General features: G+C 34.8%; 1 protein-coding gene across 1 annotated transcript in view; it reads right to left on the minus strand.

Annotated features, from left to right (window-relative positions):
• Nucleotides 1–1,177: 1,177 nt before the first annotated feature.
• LOC127844666 (FMRFamide receptor-like) overlaps nt 1,178–13,477 on the minus strand; it is a 51,186-nt gene continuing 38,886 nt past the window's right edge. The window contains exon 2 of the mRNA XM_052375067.1: nt 1,178–2,973. Within this exon, the coding sequence (XP_052231027.1) occupies nt 1,709–2,884 (1,176 nt within the window). The 5' untranslated portion in view covers nt 2,885–2,973 and the 3' untranslated portion in view covers nt 1,178–1,708. The remainder of the gene's footprint in view (nt 2,974–13,477) is intronic.

Genomic DNA, 13,477 nt, shown 5'->3' on the forward strand with positions numbered 1-13,477 from the left:
GGATTTATAGGTATATGAAACATTTTCGATATTTTAACAAAAACCCAACAAGAACCCAGTTTATGAAACCACTATTTCGTCCGCGTTTTCATTCTTTATAAATATCGTATGCGTTTTTTCGTCTTCACGTATAGCGTTTGCGTGTTCTCGTTTGCGTTTAAGCCAGTGCCATAAAAAATAGATTTTACTTTATTATCGATACGGGATCAGCAGGGTGATTATTTTTAAATCTATGTTACGGAGGATTCCGGAGATAGTCGATATATCACGAAAGCGAAATAAGTATATTTGGGCAATCGGGAATCCTCGGACAATTCCGCCATAAGGGCGATCGTCTCTCGGTAGTATTTGGTGGAAGGATATGTCTAACGCCTCTAGGCGGAAGATATTACACCGAAAATATAGTTCGGGTTACACACCAATACATTTGCACTAAATTGACCGATAATATAGATATAAAAGGACCAATATCTCTGAGGAGTAAAATAATATAATATTTATTTCTGTTATTGTTTAACATTAGTTTTCATTAACTCGATTGATTTGACAGTACTAATTGTTACTTAAAACGCTCTGGAGTCCGTTTGCTGGGACTTAAACCAGTACGTTATTTCTTTGGTGGAGATCTAAAGAGCGCTCCCACCGTGGGGATCGAACCCGTGACCGCCCGATCGATAGGCGGTTCTACTTCGCAAGAGCGACCTACATTTTAATCGGTCATGCCAACTATAACAATGTAATAGTGTGCGTAGAAAATAAACAATTGATAAACATACCTTTTTAAACATACATCCTAAAACATAGTATTGTTTTGCTTGATATCGTTTTAAATATACAAATTTATTATTTTCATGTGCATTAACCGCAAATTTAAGTGACGTTATATGAGGCAACGATTTCTATATTCATTTATCATCTTAACACAACATTGATCACAAAACTGTGATGAAGGCTGGTTAAAATGTGTGTTTTGTTGATACATTCTTTATATACTGTTTTCTATGCAAAACATGTTATAATTAATACATGTGAAAAACAACTTTTTATTTTTTTTAAATGTTATTTATGATAAATTATGTTTGTATTAGAGGTTACAAATGATCTATAAGTATTGCTATGCTGATGTTACATGCTTAAGACTTGTTTCGGAATATTATCATTGAGATGAGCTTTGAGATATTTAAAACATCGCCAAAATACATCTATACACTAATTTTATTTTAATGAGTTGGTTCTTGAACATTGTACATACTTGTTAATAATGGCGCAATAAAAGCAAATACATATTTAACCGGTATCAAAGCGAATTTGCTCAGCAAATTCTTAAACTCAAATAGATATTTAACAGAACGTAACAAAAAAAATATAGTTCATCATTAAATAAACTTCTGTTATAATTATATAATACCATTACCACAACCATAATAAAAGTAAAATTGGTAAATTACACAAACAAAAGTAATGTTAATGATTGTGCAAGTATGAACAGCTTTTTTATATTTCATGTGACTTTTTATTGGCAATTAAATCTGATTTTAGTAATCGCTATATATAGTATAACGAGGCACCTCATACATTGCGTTTCTAGATTCGGTTATTTACATAGACTTTAAAAAAAGGTTGGTCCAAGTAATCCAGAATGATGTCACATGTTGTGCCGAACTGTCTTATACGAATATTAAACATAATTAAACAAATAATCTCTGTTCTAACACGTAGTAGTTTCTTTGGTATGGATAACAGATAGCTGACGGCTGTTATAATTGTGCACATGCTCAATATGATTCCATATGTTTGGATACCAGCCTAGCTTGCACTTTGCTACGCAGACAATCTTTTTGAAGGTGTTCCAAAACGTTTCGCTGAACCAACAGTATATTATGAAGTTGAAAGAAGACCTTAACACTAAAAACAACACGGTTACATATGTCATTGTATTAAAGTTTGGGAAAATAATGCCCGGAAAGAGAGTCTTAAAAATACCTAATATAATATATGGTCCTTGGCACACACCGGACACAATCACAACTATAATGAGCATCCATGTGATTCTCTTTTCCTCACACGAAATTATAGTCCGTACGTTGGAGTCGTTCGCCAAGTGGTGCCGCAAATACTTAGTTGAGCGGTGGATTTCTAATATCAGTAAAATGTTGAGAACAAGAACCAATATAATTGGGGCGATTGCGAAAAGAAAACAGTCAATCCAGCTTTTCACTTTTCGAAATTCTTGATTTAGTCCTAGATGTGTGAACTGTATCGCAGGCACGTCTTTTTCCACACATGGGTCGGGGTGAAACAGAATGGCGTATCTAAATATGTCCACGACATGATACAGAGATGCAATCAAGACGATAGATATAATGATAATCCTGGCACGTACAACGGTACACAGTGTTATTGCACGCAGTGGATGACAAATAGCGATGTATCGTTCAACGGTTAGCATGACGGTCAGCCACACAGAGGCCAAGAGGACAATGTTTAAGAGGATGTTCCCGTATGTCATTATCACAAGGTAATAGTGGTGGATAAAACGATCAAGCCGGGTATCGAAGATTCGCACACCTATAACTATCAAGAACAGCAGGTCGGTCACTGCAAGCGATATAAGATAATTATTAGTCGATGTGGACATGCTTTTGTGACTCAGCACAATAATTGTCACAATTATTCCGATAATCCCAAAGACACATATAATGGGCAGAAGAGTATGCATACAGAGTTTATAGCCTGGTATACTCTCATGCCGACTCTGTGTTAAATTTGGGCATTCGTTTTCATAATTGTAATCGAATGGCATGCTGATGTTTAAGAGATGTGGATATTGCATCGTCAGGTTGCTGATTGATTGACGAAGGTCATCTTCGTAGTAATCACCCATCGTAGCAACGACGGGTGGTTCAACGTTTATTTAATGTCGTTGTCGTTGTTTTTTAAGCGATTCGTTGAAAACGCTCTTCACACCCTTTTCTGAAAAAAAAGAATTGAAAATGTGTGTTTTCACATCTGAAAAATGCAAACCAGTATAATTATATAACTGTTGACATATTTGTATGAAACAAAATGCACTCCAAATGCAAGTTCAGTTTATGGTGTCCTTTCTTGACTTTAAACCCATATTCCACATTATGTATTCCATACAACCATTTGTAATCATGTTTATGTATTTGATTTGATTGTTCATTCCGTCCGATGATATATTTGCTGTAGTAATATACTTTTATGTTTGATAATTGTAATTTGTAATCGGCTGTATTAATATACTTCAATGTTTGATAATTGTAATTTTACTTAAATTAAATTTGAGCTTTTTTTTGTAAACGACACCTTGTTTAAATATTTAAAACACACGCATGCAAAAACACACGTTTTTTAATTAATATTTTAGCAGTGTTTTTGTCAATCACGTTTGTCAACGTCTGGCGCTATTGTTTATATTATTGATTCTTTTATTAAAATTAATTGCATTTTAACGGTATCTAGCAATTTGTAGGGATTTTAAAGCGGTTCTTGAAACTTAAAAGGGCATTAAGAACCAATGCGGTCTAGTTTGTTCTATCATAATTTTGCAAAAAGATACGCGTTGTTGCATCCATTGTTCAAAAATGAATAAATACAATTTATGGATGAATATATGGTATTCCGCCGTAATGAAATAAATTACAATTAAGTATTGCGGTAGTGACACAGCGCATAACCTTTTTTAAAATATTTTCTTAACTGCAGTTTAACTTTAGTACTATCTTATTTAATACCTGACACTTAATCAGCCTGGTTTAAACTTTTGACTCGCCGTACCTACCCGAGGCACTGTTTGACCCTTGGAAATCCTAAAGAATGTGTTTTAATGATCATTTGGTAGAACCACATTTAAATGCTTATCCAGAAAAAAACACACGTAAGCAAAGTGCAACTTCGTTGATTATGTGCTAACAGAATAACACGGCTAAAATTCGCTTGAAGTAACATATCAATGTATACTTAATAAGATGTGTTAATTAGAAATCATTTAATATTATTTTTTTCTGAATTTCGTGAAAAGGAAATTTACACTTCATGACCAGGTTTTCAAAATCATTTACTCTCTTTGTATCATTCATAAGTTTTAGTTAATCTTTAAATCCCGAATATTTCTTATGGCTGTAACATCCAATTACATCATGTTCGATGCCACACAACACATTTAAATTAACTACCTTCATATATCACTTTATCCCTTGTCATTTGAAAGGCCGTAAAGCTTTTCTTGTATTTTTAAAAACAGTAATCGCAATTGATAATAATTTATTAATCACAGGTCCTTCTCCATTTCCACTGGCAACTATTTCTGTAGATGAAATTCTATTTCCTACAAAATCACAGGAATGATTCGTTTTACAACTGGTTTAAAGTGCGTTTTTGTTCTGCTGATGTTAGTAGTAGTAAAACTAGGCTTCTGGGACAGAACCGTTTCCCATCCGTTTCCCATCCGTTTCCCATCCGTGTCCCAGGAAATTCTATATATAAATGTATAATATCTTTTTTAAGATATTATATATCCCCCAGGAAATTCTCTATATATATAAATGTATAATATCTTTTTCAAGATATTACATATTTCCGAAAAGTCAAGCTCGGGGCGGCATCCCATTCGCAAACGCGGCGGCTCGAGGACTTTTGACCACTACCATTATTCGTGCATTTTACAAAAATAAAAAATAAAATAAAAATGACTTAAGTATTTTTTTTAATATATAAAATGGATGACAAAACGGTACAAGAATTGATTCAACGGCGTATTCAGCAAATTGAAAATCCACCACCAAAGGTGCATCTAAATAAATTTTTACAAGACTTAAAATTTACACAAAAATTATTTAATTGCAAACAATGCAAAAGCCATACATTTGTTAAAAACAGTTGGATTTATGATGAACGTGTTATGGATTTAGTAGATTTTAAAAAGAATTAAGGTCCATTTCCAAACCCTCACTTGGGTATGAAAATGACTATTACAAGTCTATTAGGTTTTTATTGTCAACCCATGAATTAAACGATTCGGGATATCCAAGCCACTTGACTAACGACATGTCCCCGCGTTTTCTAATAACTTTTTCTATTCTATATACTTCTTGACTTGTTTTTTGAAGTTCTTGTTCATAAAACGTACCCTGTATTTCCTCATCATTATAATCAGTGATTTTATACGTTGGCGGATCTGTATATTGAACTTGTGACACTGTAAACACCTCCTCAGTCCATCTAGGTGTATATCCTTTTTCAAATATTCCCTTTTTCTTAGTTATTCTTACCTTATCGCCGACTTCAAATATTGGCTTACCGTACTTTTGTGGGTGTTTGGAGTACAAATTTACCCAAACAACACTTTCATTTTTTTTATCACTAGCATCATCAGGTGTCATTTTGATTGATGAATGCTTTGTGTTGTTATAGTCATTGACCATTTCATCTAAGACATCAACATATTTTTTGGTAGAGTTGGCTGAAAAGTATTTGAACATTTTTTCCTTCATTGTTCTGTTCCATCGCTCTACCACGGAACTTTTCTCTTCGTTTTCTGTGGAATACAACTTGACTCCCAACGCCATAACGTTTTTATTGTAGAACTCCTTTCCTTTATCGACCCACAACTTTTGAGGTTGTCTGTTTTTAAATATTTTGTTAAATGCTTTAGCAACCTCAACTCCGGTTTTACTCTTTAATGGAACAATCCATCCATATTTTGAAAATACATCAATAACTGTAAGCAAGTATTTTACACCATTATTAAACTTAGCAAAAGCTTGCATGTCAACTAAATCCGCAGCCCATATGTTATCAATGCCATGGGCAACGACTATTCTTTTTCTAAAACGTTTTACAACGGGTCTATGCAGTTCGACTGCGAGCTGATCAGACCATTTTATTTCTTTAGCCACGACTTTTTTTTTCCATTATAACCCAACCCAAACTTTGCCTTGGTAGATATTATCGGCTTTATTATACTACGCTCAAATTTTTCACGGAGTGTTGGGTCTTTAATAGCATCCATTTGTTCAAGCATAATTTGATCAGCTACGTTTCTACCTGCTGTATCTGGAAAGTGTTGGTAAGCTAAATCATGAAGGTATGCGGCATTATCAACTCGATCAACTGGTTTACTCCAGTCTTTATATGCGCCAGTTGAAATTAATCTCTCGTTTAAATTAGTTCCAGGTCCTGCAAAGTTCATTCCTGGAATATGCATTTCACCGGGAAATTTAGCCCACGGAAGCTTGACTTTACTCGTCACCTTATTCAACGTCGAAACCAAGTGTCCGCCAGTTTTAGTATGCATTTTTACAAACTGTGTTTTAACACAACCGCAAACGGAGCACTTTCCGCGAAGCATTGGTTTATTGATCTTACTGACAACATTTTTTACATCAACCGTTTCAGTTTTGCTTTTGCACCTTACACAATACATTTTTTTATGAAAAAATAATTTATATTTAAAAATGGAAGTTACAGATCTTTCGTGGAATGATGATATTTCAAAAAGATGCAACAGTAGACTTTTACCGAGATCAATACGAGGTCTTATTATTGGTAAAAGCGGATGCGGAAAAACTATACTATTGTTAAACCTTTTACTACGACCAGGATGGTTAGACTACAACAACTTGCAAGTTTTTGGCAAGTCGCTATTTCAGCCGGAGTACAGAATTATTAAGAAAGCGTTTGAAGAAAAGCTGCCTAAAGAAGAGATTCTGAAATTGTTTGCCGAACAAGACTATATAATAGAGAATGACGTTTCACCAGCTCTTTTAGTTGAATTAATTGCTAAAAGTTTAGATAAGCCAGCTGATATTGAATGTAAGTTTTTTGAAACGTCTGATGATGTACCTGATCCTAGAGACTTGAATAGCTCTAAAAAGAATTTAATGATTTTTGACGACCTTCAGTTGGAAAAACAAAACAAATGTGAAACTTATTACATAAGAGGACGCCACAGCAATGTAGACTGCTTTTATCTCGCACAAAACTACTTTAAACTTCCAAGACAAACAATACGTGAAAATGCAAACTTTATGTGTTTGTTTCCACAGGACATGAAAAATATTAATCACATCTACTATGATCACGTTTCAACTGATATGTCAAAAGAAGAATTTAGAAATTTTTGTAAAGTAGCCTGGGACCGTCCTCATGGATTTGCTGTTATAGATCTTACTAGTAAAAAAAATAATGGTAAGTATAGATCAGGATTTGACTATTTTTACATACCTCAATAATAAAAAAAAAAATATATATAAAATGGAACGAGTACTAGAACAAATGTTGGCGGAAATAAAACAAATTAGAATTAATACCAGTCCGAAAAATTCTTTTTACATTATATTGCAGGGTAATAGCTCAAGAATTTGTACTTCTTTAGGACCACCAATTCAACTAGATGTAGACAAAACATATGAAATGGCCTTAGTTAGTTTGGAGACCTACTATTCATTTCCAAATATAGACTCTTCAAACAATAACTTTCGCTATAGCCCTAACAACGGAAATAAATGGTATGATATAGATATTCCCGAAGGTTCATACGAATTGGAAGATATAGGCGATTACATTCAACGAATAATGAAGGAGAATAATCATTACAATTCTGCCACGGGCGAGAACGATATAACCCTAGAGCCGAACGACAACACACTCAGAACAGTACTAAATATAGCACCAGATTATAAAATAGACTTTACACCAGCAAACTCTATAAGATCGGTATTGGGTTTTAATGCAAAAATATACTCATCAGGATATAATGAGGCAGAAAATATTGTCGAAATATTAAGTATTAGTAGCTTGAAAGTAACTAGTGATATAATTAGCTCATCATATGTTAACAATTCGACTGAAAACGTAATATACAGCTTTTTCCCTTCGGTTGGACCTGGGTATAAAATTATGGAAACACCAGCTAATTTGGTTTATTTACCTGTTAATTTGTCGACAATTTCGTCAATTGAGACAAAACTCATTGACCAGAACGGAAAACTTGTAAATATGCGTGGTGAAAATATTTTTATTAAATTTCATATAAAAGAAAAGTAAAAAAGTTTTTTTTATCATATATAAAATGAGTCGTTTCGTAAATGTACCAGTAAATATTAGCGAAGGTCAGAGAGAAAAAATCAAAAAAGCTATTCAATCAGGAGCTCCCGTGTCTATTCGCCTATCACACGAGGATTTATCTGGAGAACACGTGCTAGCCCTCACTCAAGCACAGATTAACAAAATGACAAAAGCTTACCAAAGTGGTAAAGGAGTGACGATTAAAATGTCAAAAACACAAATAGAACACAACGCAAAAGTTGAAGGTGGATTTATTGGAGCTATTTTGCCGATGTTGGCTACCGCGGGTAAGTTTCTTATGTCAAGCGTTTTACCAGGACTTGCAACCGGTTTGCTAACCGGCGTAGGAGCCGCAGCCGGTAGTAAAGTTGTCGACAAAATTAGTGGATCGGGTGTTTTGTATTTAAAGAAAAACGGAAGCGGTTGTAAAGTAACTCAAGCAGGTAAAGGATTGTATTTAGCTCCTTGGAGGAAAGGTAGTTCGTTAGGACAGGGGCTGTATCTTAAATCTGGAAAAGGAATGTACATGAGAGCAGGATCAGGATTGCTACTAGGACCGAATTCACCATTTAGCAGTATTCCAATACTAGGGATGCTTTTATAAAAAATATTCACATATAAAAAAATATTCACATATATAAAAATGCAAAGACATAGTATGCAACCAATTCACAAATTTATCCACAAGCATAAACGAACAACACCAGCGCCAGTTAAATGGCTGCCACACGAAAATCTTGCACATCCTGCAAAACCACTGCATGGTAAATGGTGTATTTCAATGCAGCAATCGCTCAATATTAAATCGAAAGAAGCACTTCCTATTAAATTAAAAATAGGTTTACGGCTATTTCAAGGTGTTTGTTCGGTATCGCTCAAACAAAGTTTAAAGGAAAAGAGATGTAGTTTACAAGATGGAATTATTGCTGAATCTGTTGACGACATAATTGTTACAATTCAAAACAACTCCGACGTTGCAGTTGATATTGTTGAAGGTGAATCTTTATGCTTTGTTACACATCAGTCGCTTTAAAAAAATATCTTTTCAAATATAAAAATGGAGTACAAAGATTCTAAATGTAATGCATACGATACGTATGCAAGTAACGCTAAATTATATCCATCTTTACCACCAGTTGCCGTTCCGTCTGCTCCAGAACCGACCAGCGATGAAGGAACTGCTCAGTCATACAGGCTTCAAAAGATAAACGAAATTCAAAAAGAAATTGCCGCAGAAAAAGACAAGCGTGCAAACTTGTCTAAAAAGTATCACAGAGGAGTGCGAGTTATAGCAGGAGTGGACAACGCTCTTGTTGTTTCTTCAATGGTGCTAGGTGCGGCGGGGATAGGAGTATTGAGCACAATCATTGCGGCACCAGTTGCAATAGCAATGGAGGGAGCTGCAATAGGTATAGGACTATTGTCTATCATTGGAGGTCAAACCAATAAAAAGCTATTAATAAAAGCTGAAAAACACGAAAAAATTAAAACACTTGCAGAAGCAAAATTAAACACAATAAGTGATCTTATATCAACGGCATTGGCAGACGATAAAATTTCCGATAAAGAATACTCACTGATTCTAAGTGAACTAAACAAATTCAATCAGATGAAAGAAGAAATAAGATCGAAAATAAGAGTAGGTATAGACGAGGAAACAAAACAGTCCCTTATTGCGAAAGGACGTGAAGATGCAATTTTGTTGTTTCAAAACATGTTTAGTAAACCGAAAGAAAAACAGACGAACACCCCTCAATAGACGTAATTTTATACGTTAAAAATTACGTCTCAAATCACGTCAAAAATTACGTTAAAAATCACGTCAAAAATTACGTTAAAAATCACGTCAAAAATTATGTCAAAAATTACGTCTCAAATTACGTCTAAAAACATTATTATTTCTATTTAAAAATGTCGTTTTTAAAGATAACAGATCCGGAAAAAAGGGACACCATGGTGCATGAGTATCTTATGTTAAGAAATAAAATTCGTCAAGACTCTTTATCTGAAAAGCTAGGAGACATTGATCAACACAGAGAACTAACAAAACTTTACAAACCTATCACCGATTCGCAAAGAGAGTTAAAAGAAGCAACGTCAAGTGCGATACAAGCACTGCCAGCAGCATTAGCAGCTACAACACCAAATGCCATTACTTTCCCTCAATACCCAAGCATACAAGCAGAAGAGGATAAAAGACCGAAAGAAACATTAATAGAACTAGGTTCAATAGCAACTGAATACTTGAGATCGATGGCAGGCAAACAATTAACCGATAAAACATTTGGACTGTATGATAAAGGTGGCGCTTTTTATATTGGAGATTCAGAGGTAAAACTATTTGGAGATGATATAATTGTTGGAGAAACAAAATATAATGGAACCCAAGGACTTTGGGAGCTAATAACATCGAAATATCCTGATTCCGATAAATATACTTCACAAGACATTGACTCCTACAAAACAATTTTACTAAACACCAATGCTATTGTGAATCCTGACACGGGAAAGGTTAAATCAAGTTCAGGAGAAAAGTACAGAAAAATTATTAAACCAATCTATGAAGCATATTTAAAACCTAAAAAGACACACAAAATAAGTTCATTATTCAAGAAGAAAGGAGAAGGAATAGCGTTAATGCCTTCTGATCCAAACAGACTCGTTGAAATGCTTATATTACGAGTTAATAGTTATAATGCAGGTAATACTGGAGTAAAAAATGAAATCATAGACATAGCAGATGAACTGATGAGACAAGCGGTAATAGACAAAGAATATTATAAAAAATTAATGTTATGTATTTAAAAAAATGATTGTTAAACGCAGGTATAAAAAAAATACGTTATCGGCGGTTCTGGAATGTTTGATACCGTCTCAAATTTCTTTAAGCGAATGGTAGGATCAACGGCTGCGAAAACTGCTGCAAATGTCGCAAAAACGGTGGCATCAAAAGTGAGTAGCGCATCGAAAACAGAAATAGGTAAAACGGCTATCGAAGCCGGAAAGTCGGTTGTAAAAGAAGTTGGTTTAAAAGCTATTGATGTTGGAAAAGATGTAGCTATAGCCAAAGCTAAAGCTTTGATTGATGGATATAATGCGCCAAAAAATCACGAAGTAACGCAAGAATCGAGGGATGCGTTAGCGTCTCTCGTAAATATGGGTTCTATTAAAGAAACAAACATTAACAACTTGCTTGCGGGTTACGGCATCGGGGTGAAGAGAGGTACCGCAAGGGCAAACGCAATATCAATTCAAGATCTTGTAAAAAGGTTGAACACAGGATCCGGTCTTCGTCTGGCTTAAAAAAAAATTATTCTTTCTTATAAAAAGTAAGAATGTCGAGCGAAATATTAAATTTTACAGAAGCTATAACCGTTGATGAATCCATTGAAAAATATGAGTTTAAGGCGTATGAGTCTGTAAATGGTACGAATTTAAATTCACCGGGTACCATAAATATCGATATCGGGATGTATGATGTATTTGCTCATCCTGCGGAATCGTACCTACTCATTGAAGGTAAACTAACTAAAGCTAATGGGGATGCATACGCAAACGATGACGTAATAGCGTTAACAAACAATGGGCTTATGCATTTGTTTTCCAATATTACGTATAAGCTATCCGATCAACAAATAGAATCGTTAAATCATCCTGGACAGGCTACGACCATGATTGGAATGCTAAAGTATCCGGATGGGTTTTCAAAAGCGCAAGGACTCAATCAGCTTTGGAGTAAAGATACGACGATAACAGCTCATTTGGAAAATAACGCAGGCTTTAAAATCAGGCAGGCATACCTTATTCAGAAGCCTAACCCCAAGGGAACATTCTCGTTCGTTGTTCCGCTGAAACACATTTTCGGCTTTTGTGATGACTATGACAAGATTGTGTATGGATTTAAACATACGCTCGCACTTGTTAGAAAAACTGACGACGATGCCATCTTTAGACACAATGACGAAGATGCGGGTAAAGTAAGCATTGATAAATTGTCATGGTTTATGCCTCAGATTTTACCTGCAGATAGTGAAAAATTTCAACTGTACAAATCAATTGAATCAAAGGTAACAGTACCCGTTCCTTTTAGGTCTAGACATTGCGAAAGTATTACAGTGCCACAGTCTACATCGTTCAACTGGAGACTAAGTGTAAGAACACCAACCGAAAAACCGCGATACATTTTGGTAGGATTCCAAACTAATCGCAGAAATAATCAAACAGAAAATACATCGATATTCGATCATCGCGATCTTCATAACATGTACGTGACTGTTAACAATCAACGATACCCTGAGGCTGATTACAACTTATCTTTTCCAAACCAAAATTCTCACGAGCTTACTATGAAGCGGCTAGATTTAGCGAAAAGTTTTATGGAATGGATCCGCTGGTAACACAGAGTAACATTACACCGATGGATTTCAAAGACCTGTTTCCTATTATGGTGTTTGATGTCAGCAAACAAAGTGAGCGGTTAAAATATGCATCGGTAGAAATGCAAATCCAGGCAACATTCCACCAGAATGTGCCAGCGGGAACAGAAGCGTACGCAGTTGTTATTTCCGACCAAATGATAAAATTTACCTCTGACGGATCTAAAATGTATATAGTGATGAAATAATAAATTAGCTTAAGTTTTTTTTTTTTATTATTAAAAAAAATGAAGTACACAAAGAAAGTATTAATTAAAATGCTCGAAAGTATTAACGTTCCTGCTACGACTAATCAAAGTATAATGGAGTTAATGTTAATTGCAAAGGAAAACGGACTAGATTGGAAACGAGAAGATGTTGTTATACCAGAACCTAATGAAAAAAGACCGCGGGGCAGACCAATACAGTTTTCGCCTAAAGTAATTGTTAAGTTAACGAATGTTGAAACTGGAGAGGAAACAACCTATAACTCAAAATACCACGCAATAAAAGCGCTTGGTTGTAATATAAAAAAGAAAAACAACGGACAAGTGGTAAATGGAATGAGGTATGAGGTCATGTTTTTATAAGCAAAACACATGCTTATAAAAAAAAATTGAAATGATCTAAATATTTTTTTTTATATATAAAATGAATAACAAAACTGTAAAAGAGTTGAAAAAAGCCGCAAAAGATCAGGGTCTGTGCGGATATGCGAAGCTCTCAAAAGCTGAGTTGATAGCGAGGCTGAGCAGACACAACGATGAGGATTCGGGTGATGATGTATGGGAAAATGCAAGGGAGGATGCATGGGATAATGATGTATGGGAAAATGCGAGGGAGGATACATGGGCTGAACCTGCTAAAAAACCTACTATAATAAATAGGTTATTTAATTGGGCTGTTAAACCTGTAAAGACTGTAAAGACTGCTGTAAAAAATAGCTATGATTGGATTATTACACATACACC

The sequence above is a fragment of the Dreissena polymorpha genome, chromosome 9 (assembly GCF_020536995.1).
Source record: "Dreissena polymorpha isolate Duluth1 chromosome 9, UMN_Dpol_1.0, whole genome shotgun sequence".
Lineage (NCBI taxonomy): Eukaryota > Metazoa > Mollusca > Bivalvia > Myida > Dreissenidae > Dreissena > Dreissena polymorpha.